This window comes from Bufo bufo, chromosome 9 (genome assembly GCF_905171765.1).
Source record: "Bufo bufo chromosome 9, aBufBuf1.1, whole genome shotgun sequence".
Lineage (NCBI taxonomy): Eukaryota > Metazoa > Chordata > Amphibia > Anura > Bufonidae > Bufo > Bufo bufo.
Window position 1 is genome coordinate 228,568,395 of NC_053397.1, and position 18,576 is coordinate 228,586,970.

Genomic DNA, 18,576 nt, shown 5'->3' on the forward strand with positions numbered 1-18,576 from the left:
CTGCGCTCAGATTATGGCTGAGGGGCCTCTACAAGTTAGTCGTCTTTCTGATTTTCTAGGATATCGGGGGCAGGTGAGTGGCGGCATTATTAACTGCCCGCTGCAGCGCTCTGCTGCTCCGTCCAGCTGCTGCACATTAAGGCTTCAGTCTCATTTAGTATTTGGCTGTGGAACATGTGGTTCCTGCTCCGCCATAGAAAGCAAGATGCCTTACATTGTAGGGGGCACATGATTAACCAGGTGTGCCAGCCTGTGACTCCTTACATTGTCTATATGTACCCGTGTAGGGGGCACATGATTACCCAGGTGTGCCAGCCTGTGACTCCTTACGTTGTCTATATGTATCTGTGTAGGGGGCACATGATTAGCCAGGTGTGCCAGCCTGTGACTCCTTACGTTGTCTATATGTATCTGTGTAGGGGGCACATGATTAGCCAGGTGTGCCAGCCTGTGACTCCTTACGTTGTCTATATGTACCTGTGTAGGGGGCACATGATTAGCCAGGTGTGCCAGCCTGTGACTCCTTACGTTGTCTATATGTATCTGTGTAGGGGGCACATGATTAGCCAGGTGTGCCAGCCTGTGACTCCTTACGTTGTCTATATGTATCTGTGTAGGGGGCACATGATTAGCCAGGTGTGCCAGCCTGTGACTCCTTACGTTGTCTATATGTATCTGTGTAGGGGGCACATGATTAGCCAGGTGTGCCAGCCTGTGACTCCTTACATTGTCTATATGTACCTGTGTAGGGGGCACATGATTAGCCAGGTGTGCCAGCCTGTGACTCCTTACGTTGTCTATATGTATCTGTGTAGGGGGCACATGATTAGCCAGGTGTGCCAGCCTGTGACTCCTTACATTGTCTATATGTACCTGTGTAGGGGGCACATGATTAGCCAGGTGTGCCAGCCTGTGACTCCTTACGTTGTCTCTACGTCCTCCTGGGTGTGGGCTCATAATTGGGGATAGGCGAATCGACTTCGGATGTTTCATATGAAGTTGATTCGCTCAGCCCTACTCATAATGTGAGTCGGTGAGTCGTTCGTAAGCGCTCTATACGGACTCCTGGACGTCGTCTCATTATTGCTGCACTTCGGTTTCTCATGGATTCGCAGTTCGGCCGGAGACGCAGCTGCTAAATCCCAAGTGGCTCCAGAGCAAGTAATTATGCAGAAAAGGGAAATCTCGGCTGAAGCCGCCGCCGCCTTCTGCACGTTAAATAAAGCCGTGCGGGATTAATGAGCCCTCTGATGGAATAGTGTGCCTGAGGCTGCACACAGGTCTCCCCGAATGTCTCCCCTGATGCCCTAATCATGGCGGTATTCACACTTTCCTGGAGGAAGCTTGTGAGGATCTTCATCCTCTGTGTACAGAGTCCGCTGGGAGGACTGGGACCAGGTTAGGATAGATACGGCATCCACAGGGAGGACTGGGACCAGGTTAGGACGGATACGGCATCTACAGGGAGGACTGGGACCAGGTTAGGACGGATACGGCATCTACAGGGAGGACTGGGACCAGGTTAGGACGGATACGGCATCTACAGGGAGAGCTAGGACCAGGTTAGGACGGATACGGCATCTACAGGGAGGACTGGGACCAGGTAAGGACGGATACGGCATCTACAGGGAGGACTGGGACCAGGTTAGGACGGATACGGCATCTACAGGGAGAGCTGGGACCAGGTTAGGACGGATACGGCATCTACAGGGAGAGCTAGGACCAGGTTAGGACGGATACGGCATCTACAGGGAGGACTGGGACCAGGTTAGGACGGATACGGCATCTACAGGGAGAGCTAGGACCAGGTTAGGACGGATACGGCATCTACAGGGAGGACTGGGACCAGGTTAGGACGGATACGGCATCTACAGGGAGGACTGGGACCAGGTAAGGATGGATACGGCATCTACAGGGAGGACTGGGACCAGGTTAGGACGGATACGGCATCTACAGGGAGGACTGGGACCAGGTTAGGACGGATACGGCATCTACAGGGAGGACTTGGACCAGGTAAGGACGGATACGGCATCTACAGGGAGGACTGGGACCAGGTTAGGACGGATACGGCATCTACAGGGAGGACTGGGACCAGGTTAGGACGGATACGGCATCTACAGGGAGGACTGGGACCAGGTTAGGACGGATACGGCATCTACAGGGAGGACTGGGACCAGGTTAGGACGGATACGGCATCTACAGGGAGGACTGGGACCAGGTTAGGACGGATACGGCATCTACAGGGAGGACTGGGACCAGGTTAGGACGGATACGGCATCTACAGGGAGAGCTGGGACCAGGTAAGGACGGATACGGCATCTACAGGGAGGACTGGGACCAGGTTAGGACGGATACGGCATCTACAGGGACGACTGGGACCAGGTTAGGACGGATACGGCATCTACAGGGAGGACTGGGACCAGGTTAGGACGGATACGGCATCTACAGGGAGGACTGGGACCAGGTTAGGACGGATACGGCATCTACAGGGAGGACTGGGACCAGGTTAGGACGGATACGGCATCTACAGGGAGAGCTGGGACCAGGTAAGGACGGATACGGCATCTACAGGGAGGACTGGGACCAGGTTAGGACGGATACGGCATCTACAGGGACGACTGGGACCAGGTTAGGACGGATACGGCATCTACAGGGAGGACTGGGACCAGGTAAGGATGGATACGGCATCTACAGGGAGGACTGGGACCAGGTTAGGACGGATACGGCATCTACAGGGACGACTGGGACCAGGTAAGGACGGATACGGCATCTACAGGGAGGACTGGGACCAGGTTAGGATGGATACGGCATCTACAGGGAGGACTGGGACCAGGTTAGGACGGATACGGCATCTACAGGGAGGACTGGGACCAGGTTAGGACGGATACAGCATCTACAGGGAGGACTGGGACCAGGTTAGGACGGGTATGGGGTCAGCAGGGAGATCTAGGACCAGGTTGGGATGGGTATTAGGCCTGTAGAGAGGGCTGGGTCAGAGTGGGTACAGGGTCCGGAGGGAGGGCTGGGACTGAGTCAGGATGGGTAGGAGTCTGCAGGGCACCCGCTGCACAGACTTGTATTTCATGTTTGTATTTTACAGGCCCACGAGCGCTCGGAGAGTTCTGAGGTGGCATTTGTCACGCAGCTGGTGAAGAAGCTGATGATCATTATCGCCCGGCCGGCCCGGCTCCTCGAGTGTTTGGTAAGAGCGCGTGCACAGATCACAATGTCTGTAATATGGATCTTTCAGGCAAAATTTTTCCACAGAATTACCAAGGAAAGCAATGTATTATACCCGACTCCTCAACAGACCACCGTGCCTCTGCCGCTCCATCCAGTCCTCCTCTACAGACTGCAGCCCCTATAACCCTAACACTGCCGCTCCATCCATCCATCCATCCCTCCTCCCGCAGCCTCTGACCCCAACACTGCCGCTCCGTCCAGTCCTCTGCAGACTGCAGCCCCTATAACCCTAACACTGCCGCTCCATCCATCCATCCATCCCTCCTCCCGCAGCCTCTGACCCGAACACTGCCGCTCCATCCAGTCCTCCTCTACAGACTGCAGCCCCTATAACCCTAACACTGCCGCTCCATCCATCCATCCCTCCTCCCGCAGCCTCTGACCCCAACACTACCGCTCGGTCTAGTCCTCTGCAGACTGCTGCACCTCTGACCCTAACAATGCCGCTTCGTCCAGTCCTCTGCAGACTGACGCATCTCTGACCCTAACACTGCCGCTCCGTCCAGTCCTTCTTTATAGACCACCGCACCTCTGACCATAAGGCCCCTTGCGCATGAACGTTGTGCATCCGTTCTGTGCATTGCAGACCGCAATTTGTGGTCCGGGACGGATCGAGACTTGAATGGGTCTGTGTAACGGATCTCCTGGCACCCCGACTGGGTATCTCTGTTGATGTATGCTCCTAGTGCTTTCTGAGAGCTCCAAGCACTCCACTTGACACCGTACGCACTGCAGACCCCACGAACCGCTGCAGCTTGGTTGGGGTCTCGCCGCCTCCTTCCCACCCTGGACCTACTACAAGGCTCCAGTGGGTGAACCTCTCTTCCTTCAGAGAGCGATGCAGGAACAAGCTCTTAAAAGAGCTCAGGGATTATAGCCGGGGAGTATCCAGCATATACAGGTCTTCCAGCAAGGGACGCTTCACCAGGGGACCTTGTGGAAGACTGAGACAGTTTTTACATTAGCCAATCACATGCATTTACAGTATAGAAAATACTCCCAGCAATTGTACACAACCCCCCCCCCCCCTCCCTGCTTGTGATACAATTAACAAACACAATGGGCTCTGCCTGTGATACAATTAACAAACACAATGGGCTAACTTAATCACTCACAAGCAGAAAACACACATTTTTCCCCAAAACGCAGAAAACGCCCCACATATCCCCATAAATTATACATCCCTGGATAACTCTGATCTGGGCGAACAACATATCCAAAAATCACCCCGATCCGAGCAGGGGTTCCCGAATTCCATGGAAGTCACATTTGACCGACTGCAAGCATGGCTTTCCTGCCCAAAACAGTTCCACAGATTTAGGGTGTGCGGCCGGTCTACCTTCTCCTTCAAAGTTAGTATATGGGCCATAATCCTGAGGCAGGAGGCTGGCAAACCGGCCCCTCCAAAACCCAGTGGCGAGGTTATTTCCACCACAGTCCGTGATCCGTCCGCACCGCAAAAAAATAGAAAAAGTTCTACTTTTTTGCGGTGCGGAGGCACTGACAAACACCACGGAAGCACTCCATAGTGATTCCGTGGGGTTCCAATCCGTGCTTCTGTTCCGCATCTCTGTGATTGTGGACCCATTCAGGTGAATGGGTCCGCATCCGTGATGCTGAGTGCACATGGGCCGGTGCCCATGTATTGCGGACCCGCAGTACGGCCACGGGCACACAACGTTCTATACAAACCGCTGCACCTCTGACCCTATCGCTGCCGCATCTATATAGTCCTTCTGCAGTCTCTGACCTAAAAACTGCCACTCTGTCCAGTACAGCGCACTTTTTCCTTATCTCGTTCCTCCCCCCAAACGATTGGGTCATTTTGTCATTGTTCCGCTCACTACAGAATCTCTGGCCTTGAGAGAAAAGTGAGTGGAGTCGGTGGAGCGTCCTCGCACCTGTCACTGTCGGCACCTGAGTAATGAACTGCGCAGCTGATTGTGACAGCTCAGAAAATGAGCCTGCTCATAAAATAACATGGCTATGAACTGTGAAGAGCACATACAGCAAGTGTACACAGCCTACATAACCCGTAGTATACCGGCTGTACTGCATAGATCTACAGTGTACACAGCCTATATCACCGTACCTGTGCTGCATATATCTACAGTGTACACAGCCTATATCACCGTACCTGTGCTGTACTGCATATATCTACAGTGTACACAGCCTATATCAACGTACCTGTACTGCATATATCTACAGTGTACACAGCCTATATAACCCGTACTATACCTGCTGTACTGCATAGATCTACAGTGTACACAGCCTATATCACCGTACCTGTGCTGTACTGCATATATCTACAGTGTACACAGCCTATATCAACGTACCTGTACTGCATATATCTACAGTGTACACAGCCTATATAACCCGTACTATACCTGCTGTACTGCATAGATCTACAGTGTACACAGCCTATATCACCGTACCTGTACTGCATATCTCTACAGTGTACACAGCCTATATCGCCGTACCTGTACTACATATATACAGTGTACACAGCCTATATCACCGTACCTGTACCGCATAGATCTACAGTGTACACAGCCTATATCACTGTACCTGTACTGCATAGATCTACAGTGTACACAGCCTATATCACTGTACCTGTACTGCATAGATCTACAGTGTACACAGCCTATATCACCGTACCTGTACTACATATATACAGTGTACACAGCCTATATCACCGTACCTGTACTACATATATCTACAGTGTACACAGCCTATATCGCCGTACCTGTACTACATATATACAGTGTACACAGCCTATATCGCCGTACCTGTACTACATATATACAGTGTACACAGCCTATATCGCCGTACCTGTACTGCATATATCTACAGTGTACACAGCCTATATCACCGTACCTGTACCACATATATCTACAGTGTACACAGCCTATATCACCGTACCTGTACTGCATATATCTACAGTGTACACAGCCTATATCGCCGTACCTGTACTACATATATACAGTGTACACAGCCTATATCGCCGTACCTGTACTACATATATACAGTGTACACAGCCTATATCGCCGTACCTGTACTACATATATACAGTGTACACAGCCTATATCGCCGTACCTGTACTACATATATACAGTGTACACAGCCTATATCGCCGTACCTGTACTACATATATACAGTGTACACAGCCTATATCGCCGTACCTGTACTACATATATACAGTGTACACAGCCTATATCGCCGTACCTGTACTACATATATACAGTGTACACAGCCTATATCGCCGTACCTGTACTACATATATACAGTGTACACAGCCTATATCGCCGTACCTGTACTACATATATACAGTGTACACAGCCTATATCGCCGTACCTGTACTACATATATACAGTGTACACAGCCTATATCGCCGTACCTGTACTACATATATACAGTGTACACAGCCTATATCGCCGTACCTGTACTACATATATACAGTGTACACAGCCTATATCGCCGTACCTGTACTACATATATACAGTGTACATAGCCTATATCGCCGTACCTGTACTACATATATACAGTGTACACAGCCTATATCGCCGTACCTGTACTACATATATACAGTGTACACAGCCTATATCGCCGTACCTGTACTACATATATACAGTGTACACTGCCTATATCGCCGTACCTGTACTACATATATACAGTGTACACAGCCTATATCGCCGTACCTGTACTACATATATACAGTGTACACAGCCTATATCGCCGTACCTGTACTACATATATACAGTGTACACAGCCTATATCGCCGTACCTGTACTACATATATACAGTGTACACAGCCTATATCACCGTACCTGTACCGCATAGATCTACAGTGTACACAGCCTATATCACCGTACCTGTACTACATATATACAGTGTACACAGCCTATATCGCCGTACCTGTACTACATATATACAGTGTACACAGCCTATATCGCCGTACCTGTACTACATATATACAGTGTACACTGCCTATATCGCCGTACCTGTACCGCATAGATCTACAGTGTACACAGCCTATATCACCGTACCTGTACTACATATATACAGTGTACACAGCCTATATCGCCGTACCTGTACTACATATATACAGTGTACACAGCCTATATCGCCGTACCTGTACTACATATATACAGTGTACACAGCCTATATCGCCGTACCTGTACTGCATATATACAGTGTACACAGCCTATATCGCCGTACCTGTACTACATATATACAGTGTACACAGCCTATATCGCCGTACCTGTACTACATATATACAGTGTACACAGCCTATATCGCCGTACCTGCTGTACTATATGGTAGTCACCTTGCTGTGTGAGACTGCTGTATAGGGGAAAGTGCAGAATTCGGAATGTGGCGCTCGGAGGGTTAAATGGAAGTGATGCTCATAGAATGAGAAGATTTTATCTGAAAGCTTCTGTCCTCCACTCACAGCTGATCACTTCGTCACAGTGTAGTGGTGTAGGAAAGGTGATCAGGACAGGAGAGATTTAGGAAGTTCTGTGCTTATCTCGCAAGGTATGGTCTACACTGAAAGATTGTAACAAACCCTCAGCTGTTATTTTTTTTTTCTACTTGGTGGGTTTTAGCAATAGATGCTTTTGTTCAGTGAGAGAAAGCGGAGATCTTGAAAATGAGCGGGAGTCGGCCGACAAAGGGCACGTATTATAAAGTGCAGACACTGATGAAAGCGGCACCTCGGTGATAAATGTTGAGAAGTTGTGGTTCTGCCAGAACCTGACTGACGGGTGCAGCCTGGTAGAGCTCTCGGTAGATGGCGGCTTCCATCATGTGTGTTCTGTCCCCAGGAATTTGACCCCGAGGAGTTCTACCATCTCCTGGAGGCTGCAGAAGGCCATGCTAAGGAAGGAGAAGGCATTAAGTCCGACATCCCCCGCTACATCATCAGCCAGCTGGGGCTCAATAGGGATCCCCTGGAGGGTAAGTGGCTCCCTGGGGGCTGTGGGGTCGGTAATGCGCCCCTAATGGTTCTAGTTGTCGACAACATTGTGACACCCTCTGATACTTCATCTTTAGAAATGGCCCAGCTGAACAGCTATGACGACAGCAGCGCGGACACCCCCGAGACGGACGACTCTGTGGAGGTAATCGCTCCTCATCCTTCTTTACCAGTGTTTAGGGGGCAGCCGATAAACCCCTCTGTACTTGTAGGGACGCAGCGCCGCTGTCATACCAGCTAAGAAGGCGCCCTCAGAAGAAGAGTTTGAGAACATCAAGCTGATCAGCAATGGAGCCTACGGGTGAGTGTAAAAGCCAGAGCTGATGGATCGCGCCCACAGACGCTTGCAGAGCTGTAAATCCTGCGCCATGTCTTCTCCAGGGCGGTTTATTTAGTCCGGCACAAGGAAACGCGGCAAAGGTTCGCAATTAAGAAGATCAATAAGCAGAACCTAATCTTGAGGAACCAGATCCAGCAGGCGTTTGTGGAGAGGGACATCCTCACCTTCGCTGAGAACCCTTTTGTGGTCAGCATGTTCTGCTCATTTGAGACCAAGCGCCACTTGTGCATGGTCATGGAGTATGTGGAAGGTGGGTGTTGTAGTCTCTGTGGCTGCCCATACACTACACGGGGGGTATCCTCCTCAGCCGATCTCCACCTAATGACACGCTCTCCCCCTCAGGCGGGGACTGTGCCACGCTCCTGAAGAATATTGGCGCTCTGCCTGTGGACATGGCACGCATGTACTTTGCAGAAACTGTCCTGGCGTTGGAATATCTCCACAATTATGGGATTGTCCATCGGGACCTGAAGCCAGACAAGTAGGTCGTAGTTTGTAGGATGCCCCTGCTGTATATGAAGACTGCGGGGTCCACAGAGGTGGGCTGCTCCTGCACCCCCGCTTATCTCCCTCCATCATGTGTGACTGAGCTGGGGGCATGTGCATGGCGCTTTTGGGAGGACAGCTTTTTAGAATTGCTTTCTTCCCTGCAGCCTTCTCATCACCTCGATGGGTCACATCAAGCTAACAGATTTTGGTCTCTCGAAGATTGGGCTGATGAGTCTGACCACTAATCTGTACGAGGGGCACATTGAGAAGGACACCCGCGAGTTTCTGGACAAGCAGGTGGGTAGAGCGGAGACCGCGCATCTGACGTCCCTTCTTATGACTCGTGATGTGTGTCAAGTTTGTCTTCCCGGCAGGTGTGTGGTACCCCGGAGTACATCGCCCCCGAGGTCATCCTGAGGCAAGGCTATGGGAAACCTGTCGACTGGTGGGCAATGGGCATCATTCTCTATGAGTTCTTGGTTGGCTGTGCCCCCTTCTTTGGGGATACCCCAGAAGAGCTGTTTGGTCAGGTGATCAGCGGTAAGTTGTGACGTAGCGGTCAGCCATAAAGTGACAAACTGTAAGGGACACTGCGGGAAAACGATTGTGTGAAGCAGCCAGTGCTCCTGCCATCCCGTGGAAGTGAACGGAGCGATGCAATGACAGCCCCTAGTCCTCAGGATGGGGGGGGCAAATGTCCTGTGGATAGGGGGTACATAGATTTTGGGAGAGAACCCCCTTAGTCATTGTACTTTGAGAAGCTCTGCAACCACTTCAACATCTCCTCTTGCTGTCACAGAATGGAACAATTTGTTTACATCTTGACTGGTGCATGGTGTGTTACAAGTGAGTGATCTGAAACACCAGCGCAGGGGTCGTCGGCCTCCTCTGGCACTCCAGCTGTTGTATAACCAGAACTCCCACCTGTTCTCTGCACTCCCATGGAAGTGAATGGAGCATGCTGGGAATTGTAGTTTAACTACAACTGGAGTGCCACATGTTACTAGTGAATCTGTGTCTGCTTCACATGATCAAGACGTCCCGGGCGTCCCTTACAGCAGAGCGGTCATTTCCCCCGGACCCATCCTGCTGCAGAGACTGACGTGACTTTTCCCTTTTCTTCTGGCACCAGATGAGATTGCATGGCCAGGCGGGGAGGAGGCTCTGCCAGCGGACACCCAGGATCTCATCTCCAAGCTTCTCCACCAGAACCCCCTGGAACGTATGGGAACGGGTGCGCATGCGTCTGCTCGTGCCTTATAAGAACTGCACGCATGGACCTGCTCTCTGATCGCTGACATTTTACAGGAGGAGCGTACGAGGTCAAGCAGCATCTCTTCTTCAAGGATCTGGACTGGAATGGGCTGCTCCGGCAGAAGGCTGAATTCATTCCTCAGCTGGAATCTGAAGACGACACCAGTTACTTTGACAGTAAGAAGAATGGATGAGTTATAATAGTTCTGCATATTAACTGGAACTGACAAAGTAAGAGGATGGGAGTAATACCCCCATCAGGTGGAATGCCTGCCAAGCATGGGGACTGGGAAAGCACTGGTTCTGTGCAATCACATGATGCCTCTCAGCCAGTCCTGTGTCTGTGTGTGTGTCACATGATCCTCATCCTCAGACTGGCTGAGAGGGGTCATGTGATCGAACCATGTGACTCCATAGGATGAGGACCTGCTTTCTTCATGTTCATAGTCTCTGGAGTCTGACCTGAGGTCCGTGTCCTCCACTGGGCTCCACCATATTGTTGATCAGATGTTTTGAGGAAATCTGATTGGTGTTTCTTCCGGCAGCTCGCTCTGAGCGCTATCATCATGTGGACTCTGAGGAGGAGGAGGATGATACCAATGATGAAGATTGTGTGGAGATCAGACAGTTCTCCTCCTGCTCCCCAAGATACAGCAAGGTACGCACCCTAATGTTTGGCACTGATGAATAGTCTCCAAAGTCTAGCTATCAGAACACGTTGGGAGTTGTTGTTCTCGACAGCTGTAGAGCCACAGGTTAGAGCTTGCTTGTGTATCTGAGGACATCTACATCCGTCCGTTTCACTTCCCTCATATCTGTTTTTACGTAACATGAGTTTCTTTCTGCTGCAAATGGTGAAATCTGGCTCCTTGCTCTCCTCCAGGTCTACAGCAGCATGGAGCGGCTGTCTATTCACGAGGAGAAGACCCCACCGCCCGCCAAGCGCAGTCTCAGTGACGAAAAGGATGACAAACTGGATGCCTTGGGAGGCCTGAAGAACCGGGACCGGAGCTGGGTGCTCGGATCTCCCGAAATGTAAGTGTCTGGTGGGGCGGATTGTTCAGCCCAGCTGTGAGCGTGTGGCTTCATGACGTGGCCGCCGCTCTCCTGATCACTTCTGAATATGGATGATTGCATTCTTCCAGCCATGACCGTAATTTCTTCATTCAGACTCCGCAAGCGCCTCTCTGCCTCGGAGTCCTCCCATACAGAGAGTGATTCCAGCCCCCCCCTCACGGTACGCAGGCGCTGCTCAGGTCTGGTGGACATGCCACGCTTTGCCATCTCCACAGAAGAGGAGCCACTGGCACAGAAGAAACTACTTCATCAGGAAAATTCATCCACGCAAACGTTATTTCGGGAAGGATCCGTTTTGCAGCAGCCGGTGGAGAGGGAGCTGAAACTGGATGAAGAGTTAGTGCCGACTACACCGTCATCCACCAGCAGCAACACCAGCAGCTCCACCACATTGACTGGTAATTCTCGCAGCCCCGCTGCGCCCTCGCATGCATTTCCAGTAAGCTGTGTCTGTTCACACATCGGGTACAGTACTGTCTGCTTTCATCCACAGCTGGCAGCACAGTGTCCGATCATAGCGGCCACATCGCCACCACAGACACCTCCGACTTCAGCACTCCAAAAGCCATCAGTGATTTGGCGGTGAGGCGAGCCCGGCACCGGCTGCTTTCAGGGGACTCCATTGAAAAGCGGACCTCTCGACCGGTCAATAAAGTCATCAAGTCGGCCTCAGCCACGGCCCTGTCGCTGATGATCCCCTCTGGTATGGCGCAGATGTCTGTGTGCTTGCTTTACGTCTGTGTTATTACCAGTGCGTTCACTTTGTGACTCTCCACAGATCACCATGTGTGTTCCCCTCTGGTCAGCCCCATGTCTCCACACTCCATGTCCTCCAACCCATCATCCCGAGACTCCTCTCCGAGCAGAGATTTCTCCCCTGCCATCTCCCACCTGAAGCCGCCAATCCTCATTCTCCGGGCAGGAAAGAAGTACGGGTTCACTCTGAGAGCCATTCGTGTTTACATGGGGGAGAGCGATGTCTACACGGTCCACCACATGGTCTGGGTAAGTCCTCGGCCTGTTGTATTCTCTATGGTTAGCAGATGATGGTCTGCAGAATGTTCACTCCTAAACCTTGTCCCTGCTGCACAGCATGTGGAAGAGGATGGTCCTGCTCACGAGGCTGGCCTGCAGGAAGGCGACCTGATCACTCATGTGAATGGAGAGGCTGTCCATGGACTGGTCCATACGGAGGTGGTGGAGCTCATCCTGAAGGTACCTGTTGAGGCGCACCTGCTTCTGATCGTTAACGTGCTCTCGCGGACTGGGCTTGGTAAAAATCCTTTGTCGTACAAGTGTTTCCTGAGGGTGGTCTCCAGGACCCACCCCCTTGTTCAGCCTCCTCCCCATTATTGCCCCCCCCCCCCCCCAATGTCTTTCTCCCCTCAGTAGTAAATTATAATCTTTGTCAGCTTGTAACGTATGCAGCTCTCCATGTACTCCCTCTCAAGAAGCAGAGCTGCAGTGTAAAGAATAGGGCAGTGGAAGAGCAATAGTCCTAGAGTTCTGGTGCGACAGAAGGTTGCAGTACATAGCGCTGCTCCGGACATCCCCGCTCTGTTTCTCTCTCGCCCTCTGGCAGTGCTCTGTGCGGTTTTCTTTTCTTCGTGGTCGGATGATGCATGTTTCCTTTACAGAGCGGGAATAAGGTCTCCATATCCACCACTCCTTTTGAAAACACTTCAATCAAAGTTGGGCCGGCACGAAAAGCGAGTCACAAGTCGAAGATGGCGCGGCGCAACAAAAAGACCAAGACCAAAGACGGGCAGGAGAGGTAAGTAAAAGCATAAATCTGCCGTCCGTCCGTCACATGGCAGGAGCCAGTGATGGTCGTACGGGGGGGTCCTGAAGTTTCTACTTGTCTCGCAGTAAGAAGAAGAGTTCTTTGTTCCGGAAGATCACCAAACAAGCATCGCTCCTCCACACCAGCCGCAGCCTGTCCTCCCTCAACCGCTCCCTGTCGTCTGGTGAGAGTGTCCCGGGGTCTCCCCCCCACGTCTTGTCTCCCCGCTCTCCAACCCAGAGCTACAGGTCCACCCCAGAATCCGCACACTCAGGTGAGCTACTCCGCATGTGCAGCCATCTTTACAAATGGGTGGTGTGCGAGTCTGAGGTGACTGCCCCAGAACGTCCCATGCACACCGCCGTTGCTCCGACATTCTGCAAGTCCCCAATGCACAAGCAACATCCGTGTGGCTGCCGCAGACGGATCCAGACCCTTTCATCTTGAATTGGTTAGTGATCCGTCCGCACTGCAAAAAAGGCACAGAGAGAACCCACAGGGAAGCACTGCGTGGATGCAGTGTGCACACAGCCAGTGCTCGTATATTGCGGGCACAGCCGGGCAACTGCCGTGTGCATGAGGCCCAAAGGGGTATTGGTGCTGCAGCCATATTGGTGCCAAACCTCCACGCTTTATTTTAGAGGTTAGGGCCGGAGTCGGCAACCTTCAGCGCTCCAGCTGTTGTGAAACTACAATTCCCAGCATGCTCCATTTAATTGGAGTTCTGAGCAGAGCAATAATGCATGCTAGGAGTTGTAGTTTCACAACAGCTGGATTGCTGGAGGTTGCCTACCCTGTTCTAGAGTTTAGGGGGATTGATTTTTGCGGGGGGAGGGGGGATCCATTGGGCTGGAGGTGAGGGGGGGGGGGGCCATTGGGCTGGAGGTGAGGGGGGGGGGTCCATTGGGCTGGAGGTGAGGGGGGGGGGGGCCATTGGGCTGGAGGTGAGGGGGGGGGGGGGTCCATTGGGCTGGAGATGAGGGGGGGGGGTCCATTGGGCTGGAGGTGAGGGGGGGGGGGGTCCATTGGGCTGGAGGTGAGGGGGGGGGGTCCATTGGGCTGGAGGTGAGGGGGGGGGGGGGGTCCATTGGGCTGGAGGTGAGGGGGGGGGGGGGTCCATTGGGCTGGAGGTGAGGGGGGGGGGGTCCATTGGGCTGGAGGTGAGGGGGGGGGGGGGTCCATTGGGCTGGAGGTGAGGGGGGGGGGGGTCCATTGGGCTGGAGGTGAGGGGGGGGGGGGGTCCATTGGGCTGGAGGTGAGGGGGGGGGGTCCATTGGGCTGGAGGTGAGGGGGGGGGGGTCCATTGGGCTGGAGGGGGGGGGGGTCCATTGGGCTGGAGGTTAGGGGGCTCCCACATCATAGACTAAATAAAGTCTTCTTCCTTATCTCTGCTGTTCTCCGTGTGCACAATTATTAGGCAGGTTGTATCTTTGGGGATTCATCGGTCAGTCCAAAATGTGAATAAACCTCAAACCTGAATATTTCAGGAAGTAAAGGTGAGGTTTTGGTTCCTCGGGAGAATGTTTCTGTCACCCATCTACCGCCGCCCTTCTTTTCACTGCCATCCATGGAGCCTGTCCGGTTCCTCATCTGTTACCGCCACCTCCAGCTGCTGTCCAGAGGTGGACCGTAAATCTCCCCTTTAACCCTTAGGCTCCCAGCATTGTACATGTATGGCTCTGGAAGGGTCTTTTAAATATGGTGGGCACACCTTGATCTAGAGTCCTGATCACCTTAGGCCGCAGCCCTCATTACACATCACCTCATGTTTATACTGCTTGGCGTTAGAAAATATGAAGAGATGGTGAAAATACTCGCCTGCCTAACAGTTGTACACAGTGTAGTGTTCCTCTCCCAGTATAACACTTCTTTTTTTTTTTTTTTTTTTTCCAGTTGGTGGAAATTCTTCCCAGAGCAGCTCTCCGAGCTCCAGTGTGCCCAACTCCCCCGCCAGCTCGGCTCATATCCGGCCCAGCTCTCTGCATGGGCTGGCACCAAAGCTTCAGCGGCAGTACCGCTCTCCGAGGAGGAAGTCTGCCGGTAATATACCACTCTCCCCTCTGGCACATGCACCTTCACCTACATCCCAGTCCACGTCTCCTCAGCGCTCGCCCTCCCCATTACCCGGACACGGCCTCGGCAGCTGTAACATCCTTCAGTCCTTTCCAGTTAAACTGCATTCATCACCACCACTTTCACGACAGATCTCCCGACCAAAGAGCACAGAACCCCGGTCTCCGCTGCTGAAGAGGGTCCAGTCTGCAGAGAAGCTGTCCAGCTCTTTGTCATCGGAGAAGAAGCTGCCTTCCTCTCGTAAGCACAGCCTGGACATCTCCCACTCAGACTTCAAGAAGGAGCTGATCCAGAGAGACCTGCAGTGTTTACCGGAGTCCCTGAGCGAGAGTGCCGGGGGGAAGGTCGGACTTGCAGAAAAGGGAACTTTGCAGAAACCTTCTCGGAAACTCGGTGCCATCCGGCATGACAGGGTGGAGAGGCGCGAGTCTTTGCAGAAACAGGAGGCCATCCGAGAAGTGGATTCTTCTGAGGATGAAACCGATGATGGCTCCGAGGACAGTCAGGAAGGAAGGAGACCGGACAGGTCTAAGTTCAGAAGGGACCAGGATTCTGGTTCTGGTTTTAGTGACGAGAAAGACTCTTTCCAGGCACGACCCAAGAGCAGAAGTGATGATGATTATTCCTTCCTGCCCCTCATCTCCAGGAGTCGAAGTGAACCCAAAGCACCGTGTGCGCCCATCCCTGACCCCGCCTCCAGTAATTTTACTTCCTGTGCACTCATCCTAGACCCCGCCTCCAGTGAATTATCCTGTGTGCCCATCCCCGACTCCGCCTCCAGTAATTTTACATCCTGTGCACTCATCCCAGGCCCCGCCTCCAGTCAATTATCCTCCTGTGTGCCTGCCTCTGACTCCGCCTCTAGTAAATTTACATCCTGTGCACTCTCTTCTGACTCCGCCTCCTGTAGGTCTAGAACACTCTCTCACACTTGCTTTGAGTCGGCTGCCCACCTCCAAACACTAAAGTATAACGTGAAAAGTGAAGGAGCCGAGCCTCCCACTAAACCTGCCCTGGCACTGAGCCAAGAGAGAAGCCAGGAAAGCGCCAGTGAGCAGCCTGGTGATGCCAAGCCTGGGACCAGCTGCCACCTATCCAGTGCAGATAGTTTAGAGGTGCTGCGATCTACCCGCCACTCCCCACCACAGCCAGCCCTTTGTCCTGTAGCTGCTCCAGATGCCGACGTGCAGAATAACTCTGCGGTCAGCGACCACGCACCATGCACTTTAGCTGCTCGTCCTAATGGCAGCGCAGCTGCCGCCTCCTCCAAAGGGCTCAGTGAAGAAGCTGCTGCCTCCTCCAAAGGGTTCAGTGAAGAAGCTGCTGCCTCCTCCAAAGGGTTCAGTGAAGAAGCTGCCGCCTCCTCCAAAGGGCTCAGTGAAGAAGCTGCCGCCTCCTCCAAAGGGTTCAGTGAAGAAGCTGCCGCCTCCTCTCGCCCCAGCAATGTCGCCAAAAGTGTCTTGGGGCCAGTAAAGCTACACATACCTGGAACAAAGGAAAGTGGAGATGTTCGTGCAAGGCAGAAGAGGCCTGAGATTTCCCGCTCGGAGTCCATGCAGGAGAACATGAGGTCGGTTTGTGCAGAGGGAACGTTCCGGACATGCTCATCCCTGAATGAGTGTACCATGGCTGCCGTGTCCCAGAACATAGACTGTCCTCCACCTGTCAGAAGCCCGTTCCAGGGCCACAGTCTGCCAGCAGCCTGCTCTCAGTCTGTTAGCAGCGGGCTGAACAAAGAGGGGAGTGAGGCCCAGAGAAGAAGCCCCCCGAACTGTCCACCCTTGCATACAGACTCTCTGAGGAGAACATAGCATGGGGACTCCCGGACTCTCTCGACTTCTGGTCAGACTTCTCTTGGGACCTTTCTTTTCCTGTGTTTCCAGGATCATTTGCCTCAATTCTCCCTGTTTACAGCTCTGACCTGCTGCTTGTGTTGATACAGGGTACAGAGCAGCGGGCCCCTGTGTCCGGGCCACCTGTAGCAGAACATTTCAAAACTTCTTGCAAAAAAAATTTTTTATATTTTTTTTTCCAAAGAAGGCATAACTCGGTGTTTACTGCCACAGGGCGATCAGGGTCCGAGTCCCCTGAGGTTTGGTGTAGATTTAGGGCGATGTACGTACCCCAGCTCCCTGTGAGGACCACAGCGGGTTTGGGTTCAGCATTTCTAGGTAGAAAATGTTCATAGATTTATTGTCTGGAGAACCCCGATTTGTTGTGAATGCGAGGACTTGCGACACGTTCCGGGCTCAGCTCTAGGGTGCCCTCTTATGGTTCAGTGTGGTCACCAGAGCCTGGCCTCATTTTTAAGGTTTTAATATAGACGGTACTCTCCAATTTAATAGAGTGACGATCGCTGCTCCTCATGTGACGTCTTCATGTGCGGCCGGGAGGTCTCATTACCCCGGGAGCTTGCTGATAAATGTCTATGATTAGAATATATTCATGTGCATAGTACCTAACCTGTTTGCTGTGTTTGTGTTCAGACCCTTCACCGGAGAGCGGGACGCTGCACTGTTCCATCTCTGTCCTCCGCCATTTAATGTTTACAGCATGTGGATGAGACTGGTCTGGAGCTGAGGCACCGAAAACCACTCAGGCTATGCTAAGGCAATAAAGGTCCAGAGCTTCATGGGCCTCCGGGTCGTGTCTTCCTTCAGGTGTCGCATCGTTTTCTCCCTCATCTATCTGGACGTTCGTTAGTTCTCATTCACTTTATCTGGCCAAGACCAGGGAGATGGTGGGAGGGTGGAATGAGGTCCTAGCACCCCCAGTTACAGCCCCCACAAGAGATGTGGCACCTGAGAAAGACCCAAGATGAAATTATTTTGAGGGGGATTCTGTGGAGGAAGCGTCATGTCCGGCCTCTGGTGATCGCCTCTATTTACAGCAGCCAATAAACTGATTTTTGCCTCTGCTCTCTGTTGTCTGACCTTATTACATTGGCACAAGTAGCCGATGTGAATGACCTGTTCACACTGTTCACCTTCTGACTGAGGATAGAATATGAAGGATATTTATTGCCTCTTCCTCGCTGTTTCCAATCCTCTTCTGTCCCTCCCCTCAGTCAGAAATACCGCCAGCTGGGGCCGAAAGCCAACAATCATCCCTCCTGCAACTCTGATAAATCCTCCCCTTTACTCATGACTGCAGGGATGGATATGTGTGCAGACAGCCTATCGCACCCCGTATATACCACCGAGGGATATGTGTGCAGACAGCCTATCACACCTTATATACCCACCGAGGGATATGTGTGTAGGTAGCCTATCACACCCCTTATATACCACCGAGGGATATGTGTGCAGACAGCCTATCACACCTTATATACCCACC

General features: G+C 52.3%; 1 protein-coding gene across 7 annotated transcripts in view; it reads left to right on the forward strand.

Moving 5' to 3' along the window:
- MAST2 (microtubule associated serine/threonine kinase 2) overlaps positions 1-18,158 on the forward strand; it is a 105,243-nt gene extending 87,085 nt beyond the window's left edge. For 6 of the 7 annotated variants that reach the window (XM_040407508.1, XM_040407509.1, XM_040407514.1 and 3 more), the window contains 19 exons: positions 3,101-3,202; positions 8,073-8,205; positions 8,302-8,369; positions 8,437-8,525; positions 8,606-8,814; positions 8,907-9,045; positions 9,218-9,350; positions 9,428-9,593; positions 10,186-10,287; positions 10,362-10,484; positions 10,853-10,965; positions 11,191-11,342; positions 11,478-11,782; positions 11,878-12,087; positions 12,163-12,389; positions 12,477-12,599; positions 13,022-13,158; positions 13,254-13,441; positions 15,061-18,158. In XM_040407508.1, the coding sequence (XP_040263442.1) occupies positions 3,101-3,202; positions 8,073-8,205; positions 8,302-8,369; positions 8,437-8,525; positions 8,606-8,814; positions 8,907-9,045; positions 9,218-9,350; positions 9,428-9,593; positions 10,186-10,287; positions 10,362-10,484; positions 10,853-10,965; positions 11,191-11,342; positions 11,478-11,782; positions 11,878-12,087; positions 12,163-12,389; positions 12,477-12,599; positions 13,022-13,158; positions 13,254-13,441; positions 15,061-17,051 (4,710 nt within the window). In that variant the 3' untranslated portion in view covers positions 17,052-18,158. The remainder of the gene's footprint in view (positions 1-3,100; positions 3,203-8,072; positions 8,206-8,301; positions 8,370-8,436; positions 8,526-8,605; positions 8,815-8,906; positions 9,046-9,217; positions 9,351-9,427; positions 9,594-10,185; positions 10,288-10,361; positions 10,485-10,852; positions 10,966-11,190; positions 11,343-11,477; positions 11,783-11,877; positions 12,088-12,162; positions 12,390-12,476; positions 12,600-13,021; positions 13,159-13,253; positions 13,442-15,060) is intronic. The other variant, XM_040407510.1, reaches the window with a different exon arrangement.
- The last annotated feature ends 418 nt before the right edge of the window (positions 18,159-18,576 follow it).